Consider the following 21,822-nt stretch of genomic DNA (forward strand, 5'->3'; position numbering starts at 1 on the left):
GTAACTTATTTTGTGCCTTTTCTTCCCCTGACACAAAAATTTCTCAATAAAAACAAATTCTTTTGGAACACTGCAAACCTATTTTATTGTACTGACTTTACTTGCCTGACCCTTTTGTTTTGTTTTCTGGAGGGGATTAAATCTATCTCATAATAGAGTAGATATTTATAACGGACACTGCAGAAGAAAATTGACAAGGTGGAAAGCAGGTCAGTTTGGAATGGCAGCTCTACAAAGCGCCCGGGAAACTGGGACTGTCAGTACTAATCAATATATTCCACTATATCTATCACAAATCATTTCTAACAAAAACTGGCACCAGTGGAATGTGAGAATCAGTTTACTACTGGCTTCAGTTGTGCTGATTGATGTTGAAAGACTGAAAACACTTTGGGGGTTTAACATAACAAAAAATTCTGTTGTTGTTGCTACTAACACTTTTACTGGAGGAGTGCTCACAAACAGTAGTTGACATTTACACCCCTTCTTTAAAGGGCTATGCAAATGCAAGAAAACATAGCCCCCCCTGTCCTCAGGGACTCTACCTAAACATCTTGTGAATGGCAGAATTTGAACTTCTGTTTTCGTTACCTGGAAGTGAGGTGATAAATAGCTTAAGTACATTTCCTGTCCAGTAAATGAATACTATGTGAATATATAGGACTGTGGGAAATGGGGATCAGTGCTCTGTTCTAAAGTGCTGGTTAACAGGGCTTTCATACCTTTGCATATTCATCATGAATTTAAAGATTCTCCTTAAATAGCTAGTGACTTGAGCAGATGCCAGAGCACTTCATATATCAGTATTTTAAAGTGTATACACTAAAGAAAGCAGGTGGTCTACATGGTAGATAACATCACCGGGCCTTCTGTTATGTTACATTTTACTCTTCCTCAAAATTAAACTATGAACAAGAATCCAGCCAGACTCTGTTCACCTTTTGTGGGCACAGACCAGTGCAAAAGCATCCCTTGCTTTTGTATTGCTCACTATTAAAAGAAAAACATCTGTCACACTACTTAGAAGCCTGTGAAACTTTGCACAAGGTATTAAGACTTTGAACTCTTAAATGTTTTCTTCATCGCCCTTTCCAAAATTAATGATTAGAATCTGAGACATATACCAGTATCTAAAAATACCTGAATTGCTCACTCTTTGATCTAAAGTTACCAAACAGGCTGTCTTTTACTCTTATTTCCAATTCTTGTGAACATTACTCTTATTTCTGGTACTTGAGATGCATAGGGTTTTACTTTTGTTCTCACTTTTGCTGCTGTTTCACCATGGAACTGATTGAAATACCTGATTTTCAAAGGTGTCTAGTTATGTGCTCAGTTCCCATAGCCATTCAAATTTGTTGTTTCCCCTCTCTCAAACACACTTCAACTACATATGTAGGGAACTACTGGCCTGAAAGGTGGCTGGTTGTCATCTATGGACAGCCTCGTGAGAATATGGAATGCTTATGTGAGCAGCGTTTGGGATTATTTACTTTTACACCAACACTTGGGCAGGGTTTGCAAATTTCATTTGCATTGACGCACATTTCTTTTGGAACTGCCAAGTTGGGCTGCCATTAAACACAGCCTTACTTTCCTAGGCATTGTATGGGAACTGGCTGTATCTTGCCCTAACTGGAGCCTGTTTAACTACTGAGCAATTGTGTTGTACTGTTTGCTGGGCCAAGATAAGGAAAAACAGGATGAGACCAAGAATGGGGGAAGGGGGTGCAAGTTACATGTGAAGAAGACTGTGGTTCATGTGGCTGTGTTTTGGTTTGTAGTTGTTAGCTCTAGCCTTTGCTTTTTTTTGAGATGCTTCTGCTGTCCGTAATTTTTCATGGTGGTAAGGGGAAAACATCTCTGGAAGCCATCAAATGGGTGTGGAACTGAAGTGCCATCCTGTGAAGTCAGGGACGTTTTGGTAGGGATGCTTCTTGGTTGGCAATGACAGCCAGTACTGGTATAAATTGTGATGACAGTAGTGAGTATTGCCTACCAGCTACCAAGCAGCTATCAGGTAAAAATACTCAGTCCTTCAAAAAACTAGGTTCAAGTTTAACTGAAGTTCAACCGAAGTAAACTTCTGCTAGAGTAATAGCGTATTTCCCAGCAGTGTGCTTGTGGGGGAGACTCTGCTCTGCCTTTTCCAGCATTGTCATTTTGCATCTTGTTGGTTACACAAGACAAACACTTGTGGCCAAATTCTCCCTGTCTTGGTGAGTAAGTCTCTAATCCTGCTCTATTACTTCGGAGCATCTTCAATGAACAATCCTTGCTGCAGGGAGGAGGGGGAAATTTCAACTTCTTATTGATCAAACTTGGCAACAGCATATAATACTATATCAAACTTTGAAAAAGTGGTTCATGGATGACTTATTCTTGCCTTTTCTTTTTCTAATGATGATGAAGATGCAACTGATCAGTTTTACTGCCATTTGGGGGAGGGAGCAGGTAATATGCACTAGAAAAAAAAGATTAGCATTCCTTTTGATCTCATTTTCCCTTCCATGTTTTTGCTACTGAGATAGCTAAGATATGACAATCCTGCAATCTGTTCTGCAGCTATAAGTGGGCAATTTTGTTCATTTCTCTGCACTTTGTATAATCCATGCAGTGCCTTGGCAAAGCTACAATGAGGAATGTCATGAGGGCTCATCAAAGGGAAGGCTGACTGAGCCATGCAGATGGGTTTACTTGGAAGCTTGCAAGTTTAGAAACTATTAAAAGTCTAGTTCAGCTTTATTTTAGTTCAGCTATAGATCGAGCCGTGGACCAAATCCCAGAGCTGGAGTGCTCTAATGTTTGTTTATTTTATTTAGGAGTGTCCGTAGGTAGCTCTCAGGTGCTGCATCTTGCAGTATGAGCATACCCCAGACTCCTGATTCTGATCTTCCAGCTGCTGTGGTTACCAGCCGTGACAGTGGAAGGTGACACCTTTACTAATGTAGTGAAAGAGCTGTCCTGTGGGTATGCCTAACGTAAGCAGAGAAACGAGCATGAGCAGCATATAGATGCTTTGCACAAGTAAAAACTTGTGGTAAAGAAAGTTGTTCAGCGCAGGATGATGCCTCTCTTGACCAAGTGCTCCTTCTTCCAAGATCTGTAAATATCTGTATCCTCACAATGCTTTTAGTAGTACTTGGGTTTTCTGGGACTTGTCCACCTCACTTTGGATGGTGGGTACACCATATAGTACATAGTACCTCTGCACAGTTCCTAGCACGACTGATGGCTTCTCCCTTTTCCCCAGATATAACTCACTATGTTCCCAACTCAAAGCTCAAGCAAAAAGTAGAAACTGTCAGAGAAAGCAAGTATTCTGCCTCTGGTTACATCAAGGAGCCAAATCACGACCAGTACAGAGCTCCCTTGTGTAACAGGAAGGCAGTAGGCCTCAATTCTTCAGTGTGCCTGCATTGCCCTTTGTGGAGATCTGCCCTGCCAGCTTGAGCCTGCAAGTTTTTACAGTGTCAGCTTCCTGCTCTGCAGTCACCTTTGTTTTCCTGTAATAGTAAAACTGGCTCTTTGTGTTTAAGTATACTTGTATTAAGTATCCTGGCTCATAGATATATTTGCAGTAGATGCCAAATACCCACCCTGTTGTATGTTAAATAGCTGCAGGAGTCAGGCACTTGCCCAAGCCCTTTTTCTGTTTGTGTCAGGCATTCTCTCTGGTTTGATATTCACATTGAAATATTTGATTAATAACTTGTTAAAGGAAGTGGAGAAAAATCTGCTCAACCCTCTGCAAGCCCTGCCAACACATACATTGCCAGTGTGCTGATTAGGACAAAACCTTTGAGTACTAGAGCTGAAATTGGCACCAGCTCTGGGTAAGTCACTTTTTCTCACCAAGTTTGCTGCTTTCTACAATCCTTCACTCTCATCTATAAATCTGAGCCAATGCAACTTATATGGATCACGGGTTATGTTCAACGAGTGTTTACGCTGATGATGCTGGGCGGGGGCATCTTTACTGAGCTTGGCATGATGTTACAGAGAAACTGAGAATTTCTAGGAATTTAATCTTGAATGCTTTAATCCCTGCATGGTATGTAGAGGAAGGGTAAATTTTTGAGATGGTGTGGCTTTCAGAAACAATATGCACAAGGGTAGGAGAAAGCCATGCTCACAACTGTGGCCTTTTCTGAGGGATATTGGGTTGTTTGAACTGAGAGTCCCTTACCTCCTCAAAAACATTGAATTATAGCTGCAGGTGTTTGTTCTTGTTTGTTGCAGTGAAAGCAGTAGAAGTTTTCTGAACCTTTTCAAATGAGACCTCTCTTGTCCAGTTCTTGCTACCAGGGACAGAATGACCCCGTGTTCCTATAAATGCTGCTCTGCTTCCTCTTCCCTTTTGGCCCAATCTCAGCAAGGTGGTGAAACAGCCCTTCCCTCTCTTACTAGACAACTGGTAGCTTTATTTACCTTGCTTCTCCTCATAAACACCACCCCTTCCCCACACACATGCATCTGCCATCCCCTCCCCTCTCTCCAGAAAAGCCCAAGGAGCAAAGAGATGGCTTTCTCCTGTCACTCGATAGCCTAGCCATGCAACTTTTTCTGCATGTTTGCAGTGCTTTTATGCCAGGATTGTTTTTCCTCCCCAACCCCTGCTTTCAGTGCTCTGAATCTGCATTTAACTAGTTCTAGCCCTAAATATCTACCCTGTGTCCTAACGCTGCCTGGAGCAGATGCAGTGCAAATGATTGACCCTTTGCCCTTTGGCAATTTGGCTTTGACTGCACAAAGCAGCCAATAAAGTGGAAGGGGCTGGGCAGCTGATTATGGGGATTAGCTTGGAGCTGTATAGTTTTATGGTCTGAAATAGAGGAGGAAGTGTTTGCTTAAAAAATGTGATAGTATTCCCCCTTTTGCTGCGTGCTCTTGATGACAATTTTTTAGAAGTTACCAACTAAAAAGATAACCACTATTTGCAATACACAGCATGGGCTAGAGGCTGTTAAATTGTTTTCCAGTGACTGGAATTGGAGTGTGTAGCAATGCAGGTCATGGTCTGATCTGTCTAGAAACCCTTTGATAAGACTTGACTGAAGCCTCTGTTGAGATACTTTCTCAGACAAGGCTGGTTCTCGCTACAGTTTGTCTGCTGAATCTCTTGATCTACTTTGTGGTACATGTATCGTACTTCTAATAAAGTGCATCTCTTTTTCTCACTTCTGCTGGTGCTCTCATTCTTGTCTGTATTTTATTGTTCCCTCCTGGCAGCTGTTTCCCTCAGGGCCCTCACGCTATAAAGCTTCTTAATGATCCTCTTCTCCCCTCCCCTCTCTTCTTTCCATCCAAAACATGCAGTTGTCTGATCCTTTCCCAGTGCTTTTCTTCAGCCACTCCCTAAGCTATTCTGGTTGCTTCTTCAGCTTTCCTTTTCCACCCTGTTCTCAGTGCCATGTTAGCCTCAAAATACAATGCAGCGTCCAGGTTAACATCCTGGGGATTGCTCGCTAGTTATGTTTGGTATTTATTAGCTGTATGATGTGACACAAGCTGAGAAGTTTGATCAGACAGCTTTTATTGTACATCAGCCCATACTGCTAACAAGGTTGTACAAAACCACAGATGCTTTAATGTTGTTAAAGCACGTTCTGAGTGTGGTGGTCCAGCCCTCTTCATTCCTTTTTGGTTTGTTTTTCACCTGAGTCACCCCCTCCCACACAAATACACCTCCCAGCATCCAGAAGTAGCTCCCAAGGACCAGACTTCTTGAGCCTGGGGGTCCTTCCCACCTGCTTGCTGAAGCTGACCTGTTTATTCTGGAATAATTCTATTTTCATCTAGAGAAAGCAATAGATCTCATGGCCATGTAGCTGTCACTTGCCGCTGAGGTATGAAGCCTAGTTTCTAGTTCTGGCTTCAGTGAACACATTTTTTAATGATCAGTCACTGGATGAAGCACGTAAACAGGGATGCCAATCTGAGTCTCTCTTTCCCAAGTGAGTTTGTGTTGGGAGTGACTGCTCTCATTTAGCACTGGTGATTTATTCAATTTGCTTCAAACTGCCACAGACACAAGCAATAAGTTCTGAATCAGGTCGATTTGGACACAACCATAAAGTGTAAAAATAATACAAGCTAACATTGTTTGTGCTCTGGAGGGCAGCCACAGAAAAAATACCAGCTCCTGGAAGTGCTGTGGCCCAGTCTGATTCAGCCCCTCATATAGACAGAGCATCATTAGAAATGTGCTTATTTTATTGGGTCTTTTAAATTGTGGCTGTGGTCTGTCTGTTCCAGAGTTATTGTGCCTCTCGATTTTAAATCTCTTTCTTGACAATTGAAAGTAATCAGTCTACCAAGAGCTCAGCAAACCTATGCCGAGATCAAAAGTGAGGCAGCTTTTTCTCAGCTGCCATGACTTCTAGTGCTAAGTGTTTTTCCAGTTGCGCTGTGCTCTGCCAAACACCATGTTTCCTCCAGATGCAATTCTCCCAACCATGTGTTTAAATCAGTGAGAGTTTCTTGGTGTTGAATACTTCCTTTTTGGCATTCAGTTCATTTACCTGTGCATATAAATAAGTGCTGGAAGGCTCCTGATGTTATGAATGTTGGCTACAGGTAGTTTTTCAAGATGATGGGACATCCTGATTGAAACAATAGATCTGTCACTGTAGTTTAATGATGTATAAAACAGCGATAGGGGAAAAATATCCTTTGCAGATGTTTAGAAGTGGTCTGATGAAATACTTTAAATCTTGATGCACCAAACTTGACTATTTCAGTGAACTTCCAGAGGACAACACAGGAACTAAGTCAAAATGTCAGTTTTCTTGCCCAATATCTCAGCTCAGAGAGAGCTGATGCAGCCAGGGCTCCCAGGTTCCTGCCTCCTTCACCACCCGTTTAGCTGACTGTTGTGAACTTGGAAATTTCCGGGCTCTCTGAACAGCTGACCATACTGGGTACCAGCGGTCTTAGCAATACTAGAAGCTATGGTATGCTTTATATTTGTTATCCTGTGGTTTGCTTCTTAAGAGCTCATGAATTTGCTGTTTAAGGGTGGTCAATGGCAGGTGGCAGCATCACCCATCTCAATAGTTTTCAGAATTACCTCCATCCTCAGCTAGTTCTCCCAGAGTGATCGTTTTCTTTGGAAACACTACACTGCAGCCTAAAAAGACTCAGTTTGTAAATTGTTCTGAATTTCAAGACTTCCCAGGCCGAGTGAACTGTTTTCTAGCAAAAGCTAGTTGCCTTTCTCTGATACGTCCAGTCTGGCCAAAAATGGAGAAAAGATATCAGGCTTGATATAAACCACTGGAACTGTTCCAGTGCTCTGCTTAGTCTGGAAAGGATATAAACCTTTAGCTTGCTTCATGTGTAGTACAGGCCCAAGGCTAGTGTGAGAACGTGTGGCAGTGAGCACAAGCAGCACAGGCATTTGGAGCACTTTTGAGCCTGCCAAGTATTGATCAGTGAGGGTTGGGAATGAGTGGAGAAGCATTTCAATTTGTCATCCGTATGCAATTCTGATGCTGTCACAGTGAATTAGCAGCACTTTCTTTTCCCTCTAGCCCATCCCAGGCTTTTGTCATTGAAGCATCCCCTTTGCCCATATCTATTTGTTAAAAGACAACAGGGTGGGGATGGGGGGGAGCTCAAAGAACTTGTGCGCCTGAAAAGTCTGATTAAGTTATGCTACTGTGGTCTGAATGGAGACTGAACAATACTGAACCATCACTGCTAAAGACTGTTACAGTGTAAATATGTTATAGGGCATTCAAGCTACGATTACTCATTTTGTACAGTCACTTAATCCACTAATGGGGAGAAAAGGGGCAACAGTTTAAGAAGGCAAGAGGGCTGTCAGAAATTATTAAATATATAGGGATGATTTGTTTTGGTAGTCTCTCTTGACCCAAGTACACACTTCAGCTAATGCAACAGACTTAATGCCTCTGGTAATTAGAGCAAGAAGTGATGGGTCATCATTAGTTACAGCAAATTAAGTGTTGTATTTCATCTGGAAGGCAGCGTCTTCAACTGGGCTTATTTGTTGTCACTGCAGATCATGTGTGAGTCACAAGTGGTACACTGGGCTAACTCATTTGTGTGATTTAGTAGAGGCTTTTTAATACATGCTTACTGTTCCATATGAGTAGTTTTTCCAGATAGTTTCCAAACAGCAAATGCCACAATATTGGACTTCCTTGTACAGCTAATGCTACTGTTCTGATTTACGTGACGTTGGTGATTTTTTGTTGTTCTTCACGTTTCAAATGATTTTTGATTGTATGTTTGAAATATGTTTGTCATATCTACAGAACTAAAGAGTGAAGAAAGGAAAGCTAGGCAAGCATGAAAAGTGTCAGTAGCTGGTAGCTTCAGAAGACACAAGAGCCAATCTAATACCGTTTAAGGTATATATCACAGAATATTTGTATGTGGGTTTCTCAGACCCACAATCATACCTAATTCTGGATGTTGCCAAAGGCCTGAATGAAGATAATCTATCATAGGTTCATTATAGTTGGAGGTATTAGGAAATCCTTAAATATTCTTGGAGGAATATCAGTAAGCAAATAAGGTCACAGGTACAAAACAAACGCGGTACAAAGGAACTAGAAGTGAAGTGACCTTTTCTGTTTGTGTCTTTGCATCTCCATGAAGCAGTTGTGAGCTTCTCCCATCCGCTCAGCCCCCAGTGGGCTCAGCAGTCAGGCTGACACTCAGGAGAGCTGGAACATGTGGCCATGGCTGGTAGCTCTGTGAAGGGACATGTCTGGGGCAGGCCATGGCATCCCCTGCTCTGGGAGTGTTACCTGTATGTGAGCAAAAAAGCCACAGTTAGCAAATATTCTCCTTCAAGGAACAAAATATGCCTTCTCCTGGAAAAAGGAGTGTGTAAGTAGTATGAGGGGTTTCTTTGGTGCTTGTCAAAGAGTAAGGAACAAGAAATAGCTTTTCTTCATTCCTCTCTAAGACTGGTCCAAGCAAATTAAGCAGCACCAACCTTTTTTTACCTGGAGTAAGGAATTCTTGGGGTTGAGAAGAATTGTTTTATGTTACTTTTTATACTGGATTTCTTGTTCCTTCTTCTTCAGCCATCTCCCCATGTGCCCCCTTATCAATGATGGTAAGGGAGAGTTATTTACTCTCCAGATGGAAGATGCAGGCAGGACGTGTTGCTCAGATCCTTGGACTTGAGCGTAAACTTAGAGTTGAAATTAAATATGTTTGGACATTGAAGAAAAAAAAGAAAAGGAAAAAAAAAAAAACAGACAATCCAGGTCCCAAGACCTTGTTGTCATCTTCCTTCTATATGAAGAAGGGGAGCTGGGGACATCCAGGCCCTCTTGGAGAAGTGCATCCCGATGGAAAAGGATGATAAACTTAAGGTTTGTTAGTGTGTGCAAGAAAAATGACCAAAACCATGTTATTTGGGTATCTGCCAGTACTTGAGACTCTGAATCTCTCTGCTTCCTACTACATATCTGATGTTCTGAGTATTGAAGTACTGTATGGTCTCAAGAGTTTTAAGGAAGTTGTCTTCAGTACATAAAATACTTGAGGGGGCACAAGGGAGTTAATGTATTAGGGACATATTTTTAGACAAATCTGACCTTTTTATAAGTCTCATTCTCCCACTTTGCACACTCTGGACTTAACCCCCTCCAGCCTGGCCCTATGAGTCCTTCCTAGGTTATTTCCTACCCTCTTTTAGATCCTGCCTTTTCTCTGGCTTCCCTAGCAGAGCTCTCATACACTGCTGGCCCCTCAGGTAAAAGAGGCAGTAAGTCTTGAAATGAGAAAGGATGAGGTAGGGCTCCTGAAAATTGAGGGCCTCATCTTTTTTAGTGTCCAGCTCCCATGGAAGCTGACTTGGGAAGTAAATGCCTACATGTGTTTGTGAATATTCCTCCAGTCCCTCAGTAAAAAGACAAAGGCAGATGCCTGGGAGGCACAGAGAAAAGTTTGATTTGTGGATTCTGGGGGATCAGATGTCCTTAAGTATTGGTACTCCATTAATGTACTTGCATTCAACTCTTAATAAGGGCCAATGGTCACGAAAGATAACCAGCAACAACAGAGCCTACTCTGAGATTTCACCCAGTGCCTACCCGAAGTGCTGCCTTTTTCTAGCTGCTGTAGAGGCAATTAGTCAGTCAAGGAATGTCAAAGTTCAATTTCCAGGGGAAATAATGACTTTACTGGAAAGTGGAGTGTGCATTCCTTAATAAGGGACGCTCAGCAGCGTGGGATCCCATCAGTATACTCAGCTGCTCCTTTCCATGTGCCGCTGTACCCTTTTTTCTAAAAGCCACCAACCCTCATTGGATCAATAAGTCCTGATCAATTGTTTTTCCCTCTGAATTATCCATATGGGGTTGTTAGCTGAGCTGTTGGCAGAAAGAGAGACAGCTTTCTGTCTGTTTACTGTAAAGAAGGCAAAGCAAGCTACAGGAGGGGACAGGCAGCAGGGTATTTACTGTCAATACAGCCGGAGAGAGATAGGAGATATAAGGAGAGGGGAGCAGAAGCTGCAGACTGCAACCCCAATGAATGATCTGAGTGTAAAAATTCAGTGTAAAAGTTTCAGATAGAAAGTGGGTGGATTGAAGTCAACAAGGGATAACAATGTTTAACAAGTGGTTTAGTGAAGGGTTAGAGAAATAGGGAAGTGCTTGTGGTACGGAATAATAATACTGTGCTCGAGCCTACTGAATCTGCAATGCAACCTGAAAGGCACTTCTAGACTTGCCCTGAGACAAAGCATTAACTGGGATATTTTTGTGTGTACCTGCATGCAAGACAAACCATTTAAGAGTAATTGTAGTGAGATAGTAAGAATAATAACGATTGAGTTTAGAAAATAGTAATTGGAGCTAATTTTCCTAAGCAGCCGGGTGTCACCATTGTAACTCAGACCAGAAAAAAAGGCATACTTCTCTGCTTCTCTCTCTCTTCTTTCATCCGTAGAAGAACTAGGTGTTCTGAGCTTCATGGGGCAAAAAGGCTCTGAGCAGCTTGCTCCGAGTGTCCCTCTACTTCCAGATGCAGGCAAACGAGTGAAGAGTGAATTCACACTTTAGAGAGCAGCGAAGACCATCTTGCCATGAAACCATTCACAGATGAAGATGTAGAAATCTACATCCAGAGCAAGGTAAGGCTTTATCTGTCCAGATTTTCTGTCTCCCACACTAGGTGTTGATTCTGAAGGGTGCCAAATCTGACAGTTAGTTGCTTGCCTTCTGTCTTCATTTTTTTGAGACAAGACTGGGTGAAGTTTCGTGAGAACTGTATTTCTAATGAGATGTCTAGGTTTCTATGCAGAGTGTTATCAGGGATCTCAGCTGGTACCCCTGTTTTCCAAGGTTCTCCTCTTTACCTTTAGAAGTCTTGAGTTCTTGCTCCCAATTTTGTAATTCCATATGTGAGCCTGGCTGTAATTGCCAGCATTTAATCTAAGGAGAGGTCCTTACCTCTTTCCCTGTCCCTTTGGACTCGGCTTGACAGAAACAACAGCAAAACCACAATAACAGGGGCTGTGTCTTAGAAAGATGCATGCAGGAATCAGAGAGAGATGGATACAGTTAGAATTCTTCTGACAGTCTGTCACCTTAACTAAGGATACTTCCCTGTTCACCATGACTAAATAGCATGTCTCATTAGCACAGGCAGGCTGGAGCTACATTTTCTATTTTATAAGGTGTTCCAGCACTCTGTTGTTTTTTTGGTGGTGTTTGTTTTTCCATTATGAAAAGAAGTAAAACACAATAAAAATAATCCACAAAACTGTACACTCCAATAAAAGTAATTCTAAATGAGCCATAATATTTTATTTTGTTAAAGCTGATGTGTTTCATCACAGTGCTTAGCTAATTTCTGTTTGATTGTCTGTTTACTCCTACAAAATGCAAGACACTGAAGTGGAAAAAACATTTCTGAATCGAAAACTATAAGGCTATCTTTTCTGAAAAAGAATGAAGTACTCTAAAACCATGAAGGGGCTGGTGGGAAAGGTTTGTTTTCTCTATGGAAATATTTTGGTGACAAGCATGTGTATTTCTTTGAAATGAAAACTTTCATTTTCAACCATTCGGTGTTTTGCTCATTCCATCAGAATCTGTTCAGTGATCTATAATAGTGAACACTTCTGTAAAGATTCATAAAGCAGAGCTAAAAAGGAGCCATGTGCAGGAAGACGCTCATATGACTGCCATAAGTACAGGGAACAGAGGCAGTGTAGTTAAGTGAGGGTCGTAACTGCATATCTCATCTTCTGCTGAAAATCTGTTTTCTAGCAGTCTTCCAGCTCAGACAGCTTACTAGTTTCTGCCTGATCCCAAATCCTCTGTCTAAGTGAGGTTGTTCAACCTTCAGCTAGCCACAGCTCTGCCTGCAAAATGGTGCTGTTTTTCAAAACAGGTCAACCACCTGATGCAATGCATCTCTGTGATTCCAAAGATTTCTTCCTTATCCCACTCGTCCAGCAGAGGAAATACTCAAATGCATATCTAGCCAAGGTGACTGGGGTAAATAAAAACAAACCCAAACATTCTTTGCAGTCCCCAGTCAATCCCAGTTCTGTTTCTTTCCTCCACAATAAAACCTTAATAAAACCTTGTTGTTCTGGCAAATTTCCAAGGTGAAGACCTAGTGATGGGAATGCCAATAGGCTGTAGAAGTGGCTGTTCTGTGAAGACATGTCTCTTTTCCCAACATGTTCCCTCTGGTGCTAAAGACATCTTAGATAAATGCCTTGGCCTTTTCAGAAGCTGCATTCGCTCACTCATTCTCCATCTTTTGATTTTTATGCCTCCTGTTCTGTAGGAAGTTTATGTATCATCCAATGGCAGATTAGAGAGGTAATTGGGATTAGCAGTGGTTAGCCCCATCTGTCCTCTGTCATTTATTCTTTAATCCTTGCCTCAATGATGAGGAGCTACATGCAAAAGGTGTTTAGTGCTACCTCCCTTAAGTTTTTTGAGAGTATGTACTCTCCTAAAGTTTCCATGTCAACTGCTGTAGTCTAGCCAGTAGGTGATAAAGGCGCAATTAAATGAGGCCAGGTCGGGTTGTATGGATTCTACTAGGATACCAGAGATAGAAAGAAGTGTGTCTAGCAGGTGCCACACAGAGATAGCATGGCATGAGCAAAGAATAGAGGGGGCCATCCTGGACCTCAGCTTGAGCTGACCAACAGTGATTGTATACTTTAAACAGAGCCTGATTTTTCTGCCTGCAGGCTTGTAGATGTGGACAACTTTCTCTACCACTCATACCATTTGATACTTGTTTAGCAATTCAAGATTATTGGTCTGCTATAAGAACTAAGGAATTCTGGACAAGCTAACACATGGAAGAGAAAATAGTTACTGCTACAGATGGAGATGTGCTGTAAATGAAATGAAGAAGTGATGAACATCAGCTAAATTTATTTATTTACTTTTTTTACCAAGAAAAAAGTACTTGTAAACTAGTTAAGATAGTCTCAAGGGACAAGACTGAACTGGAGTGAGGAGGAGGGTGGATTATTAGGGAAACTAACGGGTATTTTATAAACATAAGGGACTGTGTGTTGTTAACACAACAAAAAATTGGGATGCCAAAGGTAGATGAGAGCATAGCAAAGGGAATATGATGCTGCTGTCCTGATGTATTTCCCACTTGCAAGTACTATTCAGGCTTAGCAAAAATACTGTTACTTTTGTTGGCAGGGGAAGGGGAGAAGGAGTGTATTCCAACTCTGCTCATTAACTTCTATGTTAGTCAATTGCTCTTCCTTGGTTAATTGATGTTAGGCAAGCAGTTGTCCATTTTCACCTCAGACTTTGCACTGAAATAATTTTTAATAAATAATTACACTACTACGACTTGAATCGAAGGACTATCCGTCAAGTCACACAAGCACCTACCCATCAATGGAACCAGCTTTGGAAAGAGTCCATGTCACCATCTAAGAATGGACTCTCGTTTGTACTCAGATATGAAGACAGTATGGATATTTTCAATGTGCTACGTAGGCATGTAAGCGCTGCCACATACAGCTGCGATTTGACTAACACACAGGGTATCTGTTATTCCTTAAGTCAGCTGTTGGAACGTAACTTACTCTGGCTCTGAGAGTAGCTAGTACATGCAGGGGAATAGCTGGGTATTCTGGATCAAAAATAGATAAAGAATGAGACTGTAGCTAGTTGCTAGCAAATTTATCCACATAATGCACTCCTTCCCTTCCATCCATTGGTATTGGCATGGGAATATCAACTAATAATCAGCAGTCTTGAATATTGGCCCTTCAATGTTCACTGGCAAGAGCTCTGTCTCATGGTAAATTAGTTGTAACTACAGGGAACAGTAAGTTTTTATTCCCAGTGCAGCACAGGCACGTATATTTCAAGGTACTCCAATGCAATTGTCTGTTTTCCACTGGAGACAAAGACTGCAGTTATCTGTAATATGAAGTGTCTTTCTTGGAACTGACAGGTGGAACCACGACATTATCTGGTTTCCAAAACAGTGGAGGAGGTGCAGAGAATCATCCAGCAACTGACCACAGAAATCAGCTACAAGGCCACACGATTCCAGGCTATCTCCAACTCTGGCATTCACAATGAGAATATTAAGGTATGAACAAGAGATCTAGTATGGACTCTGCAGCTAGTAGGCACTCAGTAAGTGATTTTCCATTGTTTAATTGTCTGTAGGATCAGGTACCTCACCCTGAACACCACAGACAATATGTTGACACTTCACTGTGGGAATTCTAGTGACTGACTGGATCATACTGACTTACTCGTGGCTATCTTACAACTAGAGGAGCATCAAAAAGGGCTGGGTAAATCAGGCAGAGAGCATTTTTACACAGCTGCTTATTTTACAAAGAGCTTCTATTGCCAGAGCTGTCGTCTGCAAGCAGGAGCCAAAACTCTTTGAGAGAGTGCTGTGCAATTTTTTTTTCTTTCTAACGTTAAGAGGTATAAATGCTCATGCTTTCATGAGCTATGACTCATATTTTTCTCAGCTGGAAAACCTGTCAACACACTAAAAAAAAAATAAATCAAAAACCTTTCTTCTGCTTGAACATAGGCAATTTCTTCAGAAATAAATATAAGTATATATATATTTTCTTGGTCGTGGATTAGAACTTCATTTTTACTGGGAAGAAATATGCTTATAAGTGGGAAAAGTGAACCACCTCCCTGTTTTAAACCTTCAGATCCCAAAATAATAATGTCCTGTCCCAGCTGTGACAAGAGAAGACTGGTTATTTCCTGTGACTACAAGAATAACTACTGTAAGGTTGTAAGAAATAATCAGCAATGGCAACTTCAGATGAAAATGATCATTTTCTTATTCTGTCTATGTCAACCCTTACACTAAAATGTAGCCACTTGCAGACCAAAGCATAGCATGTGAAAGCATGAGGCCACTTTTGCTGCTGTATAGGATTGAAAGGGGAGAATTCTGTGTTGTGAAGTTTCTGGAAGGGCATAGAGATGGAGACAGAATAGTGTCATCCAGTCTGAAATGTGGCTACTGGGGACAAACATTCATATTTAGATTTTTCTGTAATAGCATGTATCCCAGGGCACGTGGGCTTGCCAGTAAGAATGACCACAGTGACACAAAACAGTGCCACGTCCTGATCTATGCGTTTCTTAGTGCCATAGTCTGCCATCCACTTCTCATACTGAAACAAACCTGCTTGGATAATGATGTCTAACAACACCAGGGTCAAGATAAAATGGCTGTTCTGGAAAACAGGAAAAAAAAAAACAGGGCAATCTATTCTGAGCAGTAACTTGATTTTATTGTAGACTGGTCTGGACAATGTCTGCCTAAAAGAAATCACTGAAATATATTTTCTTATAAAGTGACAGATCTGTTACTTATACTTAACTGAACCCAGCACTATAAATCTGTGGCAGTCCTACTTGGAGGGCTGGCTAACTTTGTGCTGTAGTTGTGGGGCAACAAAGAATGGGTTAACGAGAAAATATTTTTGGCTTGGTCTGTTCTGTTTCCAAAAAAATAGAATCTTTAATATTGTTGCCAAGATAACTCACCCTAGAGGAGACTTGTGTCAAGGGAAAGCCAGTATATTAACTATTCTGTGTTTAATTTTGCAACATCTTTTTTCCTGTCAAGTAAATTTATGGTGACTTTTCAGAACTTCCAGCTTCTGGTTAAAAGGAATTAATTTAACTTGGTTTAGGGTCTAGATTTGTTGAGAAACTACAAGACTCCTTTTAAATATCCAGGGCTGGGTGGGGACTTGTAAGAAAGGTTATAGATGTTCAGTGTTTTTCTGCACCCCAGGGACAAAACGTCAAAATCTTTAAGAAGAGAACTTGAAATAAAGCTCAGACGAACAAAATTAAATATTTCACTTTAGAAACTTTCAAGTGTTTTAGCTGTGGCCCACCATTTTTTTGCAGCTGTCATCCATGCAGGGCTGATGCAGAAGCTGTAGAGGCTTCGGTAAGGCGTAAGGAGCGGGTTGGTGTCCAGAGTAATTCCTAGTACAGCACTGCCCAGCTGCACCGCCAAGTGTTCAACTCTGTAATCCTGGCATGTGGGGGGGATTTTCCTTTAACACAACAGGCTTGAAGGAAGCTTGCGGCTTTGCTCTGTGAATGAATGATGTGGCACATGCTTTCTCTCTGTTCTGTGTACTTCTTCTTTTCCTCTCTGCTTCTCTCAGGATCAGCCGGCTTTACTGGCCAAGTGGTCAGCTATGCTTCGGGGGAAGCGCCCATTCCACCCATCCATCCAGGTACAAAGCCTTCCTGCCACCTGGAGCCTGCTTCCTCCTCACCCACCCTCTTCTTCATACAACCTCACTCTCCTAACCCATCCTCCCGTGATTATCTCAGCTTCTTTGCAAGAGGTTTTCTTTTTTGCTGAAAGCATACATATTTTATTTCAAACCTAACGCTTCCACCTCTGGGATATCCCAGCCAGGAGTGCAAAACTGAGTCTGCATTTAATTTGCTCAACAAACTGCAGGCAGGTTTTTAATACAACAGGATTGGCTGTAGGTTACATGTCCCAGAACTGTCCCAGAGGCTCTTGTTCCATCACCCATGACTTGTTTGAGGCCTGTGGTCTGCATATGCCGTTCAGGACCATTGTGTGGCAGAGCACGGGTGCAGACTGGTATTTGTCTAGACCACGAGGACACCTGGTGTACAGCCACCCAGCCTTGCAGCACCATCCCCTGCCTCGTGATTTCTGCTATTTCCTGGCAAGCCCCAGGTGGAGGAGCCTCGTGACTGGTATTTGCAGGCAGTTGCATAACAGCTGCAGCTCTTCCCTTTAAAACCTGTTGGGTGGCCATTGAATACCATTTTTCTACAGTGGTACTGGTTTGTTGTTCATTGTTCCTCGGTAGGGATGGTGATGTATTTGGCCTTTGCTGCATGTGGCTGAATTTGGTCCAAGCACAGTTCTCAAAGTGATGTTTCAGCCTGGTCGAGCAGAGCTTGCTCTTGTGTGGTGCCCAAATTAGCATTATGACCTAGGGCCTTTCTCCTTGTGCCTTCAGCCAAGATAGTATTTCCCAACCTGTGGCATGCCTGTAAAGCTAGTTCCCTTCTGATTTTGTGTGGGGAGATTGCCACCTGTGTGGGAGAAAACAAGTCAGATTTGGTACAGGAAAGAGCACAGCCTGGGGCTGAGCTGAAATGGGGGTTATGGGCCCATCGACATAAGGTGTGGGTAGGAGGCCCAGAAAGCCTGTCCAGGGCTGTTAATGCCTTGTTAGTGCCCTCAGGGCCTTGGGACCTCTGCAGTAACATTTTAATTAGGCTCAGTTACCAGGCAGACTACCAGAATGTTTTGGGTTATTACTGGGGAACGACAAGGGTGCTGAATTCACCTCGAGGTAATCACTTTCCAGCAACAGCCGTCACCTCACATCCTGATCACGCAGCGGTTTCACTTTATTAATGCCAGTGTAAGGTGGGCTTAGTAGTGAGTGAATTTGAACTGCTTCTGAGTCAACACCATGAAAGTCTGAATGAGCTTGGACACCCACTCTCCGCAACTGGAGCCAAGATCACCGTATGCTTCCAAACTAGTGTTGGACGATGTCTGGCTGTGTCCTGAAGCAGCCTGAGGCTTCATGGTGTTTGTGTCTCACCTTGTTCGCTCTTCATAAATACTGGTTGAGCACTGCTTTGATTGGAAAATGATCCTCGAAGCGAGGCCGATAAATCGTCTTGCAAACAAGCCTGCTTGTGGGTGTGTTATCCACTCATTGCTGTTTCCATGCTTGCACTGTTTCTGGCTTCTGCTCAGCAGGAGATGCAGTTTCATACAGTTCTGGCCAAAACCCGGGTTTATTTCTGAGAGTGCCTCTGCCTGTGTCGGTGCAGGCATGCCACTTGCCTGCTATCTCTCTCCCTTTCTCAAGGCAGCACAGCTCTTCCCATCAGACAGAGCAAAAGACTTGTAAAATGAAAGGGCCACGGTCTTATTTTATTAAAGTCTTTAGGTGGAGTTTGAAAAAAAAAAAAAAACACCTTTTGCCATAGTTGTTACTACTGTTGAACTCTAGGCTTGTCTCTAGTAATGATTCTGAGGGAATAACTTTCACTATTTTGTTTCCCAAGGCTGGATGTCCGAACAAGCTCTCTGCTGCTCTCCGGCTTCTTGGAAGCTGCTAGCTATTACATTTCATGCAATTGCAGACTAGAAATAACAAGGAATGGGGTTAACTATGGCAGATGTGGTGGCAAATCAGCCAGTGTGCTCTTGTCTTCTGTGGGCTGTGGCTGTTGCATCAGACTCCTTTCACAGGACAATTTCCTCTTACTCAGTGTACCTCCAAGGTGAACCTCAGACAGGCATGGAACAGGTCCTGGTTGTTTTCACTTGTCCCTATCACACCGTGGTTTTCCTTCCCTCCAAAGCCCCCAGTTTTACCTGTTATTTCCTAAACCCTCTTTTGCTCACTTCAGGCCCATGGATCTGCCCTTGCCTTCTCTCTTAATGTCTCTGAACTCTCCTAGGTCTTAGCACCCAGCCAATTCCTCATCACAGTCCCTCTGCGTGGCCTGACCGGGTACAGGGAATGCCAAGTGCGGCACTGGCGTTATTACACCGTGCACGGAGCCAAGCTCCTCTCCTCCGTGCGGGACCCCGAGGAACTGCATCAATGGCTAGAGGTGGAGCAGTTCTCAAAAAGCCTTCAGCAGTGGCATGAAACAGATGTAAACATCGAAGGCGATCTGGTTCCAGCCAAAGTCCTCGTCGTCTTCCGGGAGCTGGTGGAGAAGTCGATTATCTCCTGTAACCTCTCCAGTGAGTTTAGTGGGGACACCTGTAAGGGGAACTCTGTCTTCTGCAGCTGGCGGAGGGGAAAATACCACACACACAAAGTGTTTGGGCCGTTCACATGATCAGAAGTTAAAAAACAACAAACCCTTTGAGATTCAAGGACCCTCTAGCCTACTGCAGTGATATAAATGTAGACCTGCACTGAAGACAGAATTAAGTAGTCAATAGGCTCTTCATACCCCAAATCATGCTCCTTTCTTAGGAGTCTGGGTAAGTAAGTTCTCCATCAGCATCACCTTCACAGTTCAGCCAAGATGCAACACAGATTTTCAGAGCATTTAGGAATTTGTCTGGGAAAGTCTTTTTATTCTGCTGCAGCATCTACAGTATGTCTTGACTAGCAAGAAAAATACTGTAGGAAAATTGGAGACAGGGAAAGCCCATAAGCTAGAGGAGGCAAAAGTGCTTGAAGATATGTGTAGGGCAGATAATGCTCTAGGGAAAGCTTAGATGCCTGTTCATTTCCAGCATGGGGTGGTAGGGACTCATTAGGACTTCAACTTCAAGCAATGTCTGTTGGACAAGTACTGTCATTTCCCCAGCGCCCAGGCTAATCCAGAAGTGTTCAGCAGCTATCATGGAAGTTTGCTTTCAGTAGTGGTGCTGATCCTTCTGTGAGCAATTCCAAAGTGCCTGTGTATTTCCTGTGGCTATTTATACTGGAAGTGCTGACATAATGCAATCAGTGGTGCATGCAACATGCTTTCATAGCTGTGACATCTGCAGCAAAATGCTGCCTGAACAGTGATCCTCATATTTAATTCTTAGCATCCTAGAGGCATATTATAGACTTTGCCTAATGAACACATGGCTTTGTCCAAGCCAAATAGTCTGTGTTCATCTTTTCACATTAAGACACTGTGACACAGTCAAGTTCAGACTATGGTGCCTTTTCTCACAGCGTGTTTCCAGGATGACTTTATTCATCAGCAGCCTGATATGGGTCTTCTGTGTTCCAAAGAAACAGGACACGTTTCACCTCCTCTGATTGTACTCTGAATTTTACTCACAAGAGAAAACATGTTAAAGTCAAGCTCAGCTAAATTATTGCATTCTTCCAGGAAATGTTTCTTATGATAGAAGGGAAAAGGGTGTTGTGAATAAAATTTTACCCTTGAGGCTCACAGAAAAGGTCAGGTGAAAAGGGCTTTTATCTGAAGCTTTACTTATGTGGAAGTCACTGTGTTGAGGTGGAAACCTGACATTGTGTCTAGAAGCAGTTCATCAAGTTGTTGAGCCAGGAGATGCACTTCAAAGGGACCTGGAGAGTGAAGTCTGGGGTGATGATTCTGATTCCTTTTTTGTAAGGAATTCTCCTCTGGGAGGAGATGGAGACAGAGGAGATGAACTGAGATGGAGTCAGGAGGAGTAATTACCATTTTTGTTTTTGTGAAGAACAAACTCCCTTCATTCCATGGCTTATCTAAAGTTACACAAGAATTTCCACGTCTCATAGCTTCCCTGCTTTTTAATTCTTTAAGCACCAGCAAAAACTGAGTATTTGTGGTGCCTCACTTGCCATTGGTGGAAAGATAGGTAGCACAGTCATGATACTTTTGGAAATGCTGTAAATTTACTTATGTGCTGACACAGCTATGGCTCTAATGCTCTTCAGCTGCTGGGGATCCCTGCTGAGAGCTTGGTAGCAGTGTAGTTCCTGTTTTGGTGCCAGGCTTGGCTCAGCAGGGAAATAACACAGATTTTACTGAGGGTTATGAAGTTCTAGTGGGAATGGATTCCAGTGTGCTTTTTGGAGGAGATGCTAAATTGCCATTGGGAGTAGGCAGATATTTCCTCAGTGAAAGCAAGAGTTGCCATCCCAAATGTTCTTCACTGTCCCTCAAGTCTGTTGTGTGGGTTCCTGGTGGAATTGCTCCCTAGCCCATGTCAATCAAAACGAGGTGGATTAACACACTACTACTTAAACTGCGTATGGTATTCTGCTGTCTTTTACTTTAGTGGGTTAGAGCATGATCACGCAATTGGCTCAGACGACAAAGCTGAAGGAGCAGTGATCCGTCCAAAGTGACAGGGAAAGATGGGACAGAAACTTTTTCCATGAACACAGCAGGACCAACAGGAAACATCTCACTAAGCACATTAGTTGCAACTTTCATTCCTTTCTTCTCTCTTCCATGAAACGTATTGTTCCCAGTGAGACAGGCAGTTAACCCTTTCTGTATGACAGCTCTGCACAAAAGGCAATAAATTCTGGCACTGGCTTCTGTGCAAGTGCATCTCCAGAAAAAAAAGAAGAAAAAAAAGTGCATACCCCACAAAAACATTCTGAATGACCAGCGAGGGTAAGTGGGGGTACACATTGCCAGTGAGGGTAAGCATTCGGTCTGATCACAGGTCCTCTGAAGGACTGAGGACATTAAATATGAAATGTTCATCTGGTTCTCTCTAATCAAAAGTGTCGTACTGCACCATTTGAAATGCTGGGTTGCACCAAGCATCAGCTTCTATTTTAAAGAAGCTGATCCTAGGACCTTAGAGGACCCACAGGGG

General features: G+C 42.6%; 2 protein-coding genes across 4 annotated transcripts in view; both read left to right on the forward strand.

Annotated features, from left to right (window-relative positions):
• SLC22A15 (solute carrier family 22 member 15) overlaps window positions 1–11,072 on the forward strand; it is a 52,331-nt gene extending 41,259 nt beyond the window's left edge. Inside the window, exon 13 of the mRNA XM_048050197.2 lies at window positions 10,942–11,072. Coding sequence (XP_047906154.1) covers window positions 10,942–10,984 — 43 coding nt within the window. The 3' untranslated portion in view covers window positions 10,985–11,072. The remainder of the gene's footprint in view (window positions 1–10,941) is intronic.
• Window positions 1–21,822, forward strand: part of MAB21L3 (mab-21 like 3) — a 31,187-nt gene that overhangs the window by 4,584 nt on the left and 4,781 nt on the right. The window contains exons 2-5 of one of the 3 annotated variants that reach the window (XM_067003981.1): window positions 11,017–11,125; window positions 14,452–14,592; window positions 16,673–16,744; window positions 18,984–19,275. In XM_067003981.1, the coding sequence (XP_066860082.1) occupies window positions 11,078–11,125; window positions 14,452–14,592; window positions 16,673–16,744; window positions 18,984–19,275 (553 nt within the window). In that variant the 5' untranslated portion in view covers window positions 11,017–11,077. The remainder of the gene's footprint in view (window positions 1–11,016; window positions 11,126–14,451; window positions 14,593–16,672; window positions 16,745–18,983; window positions 19,276–21,822) is intronic. The other 2 variants (XM_013183071.3, XM_067003988.1) reach the window with 2 other exon arrangements.

The sequence above is a fragment of the Anser cygnoides genome, chromosome 1 (assembly GCF_040182565.1).
Source record: "Anser cygnoides isolate HZ-2024a breed goose chromosome 1, Taihu_goose_T2T_genome, whole genome shotgun sequence".
Taxonomy (NCBI): Eukaryota; Metazoa; Chordata; class Aves; order Anseriformes; family Anatidae; genus Anser; species Anser cygnoides.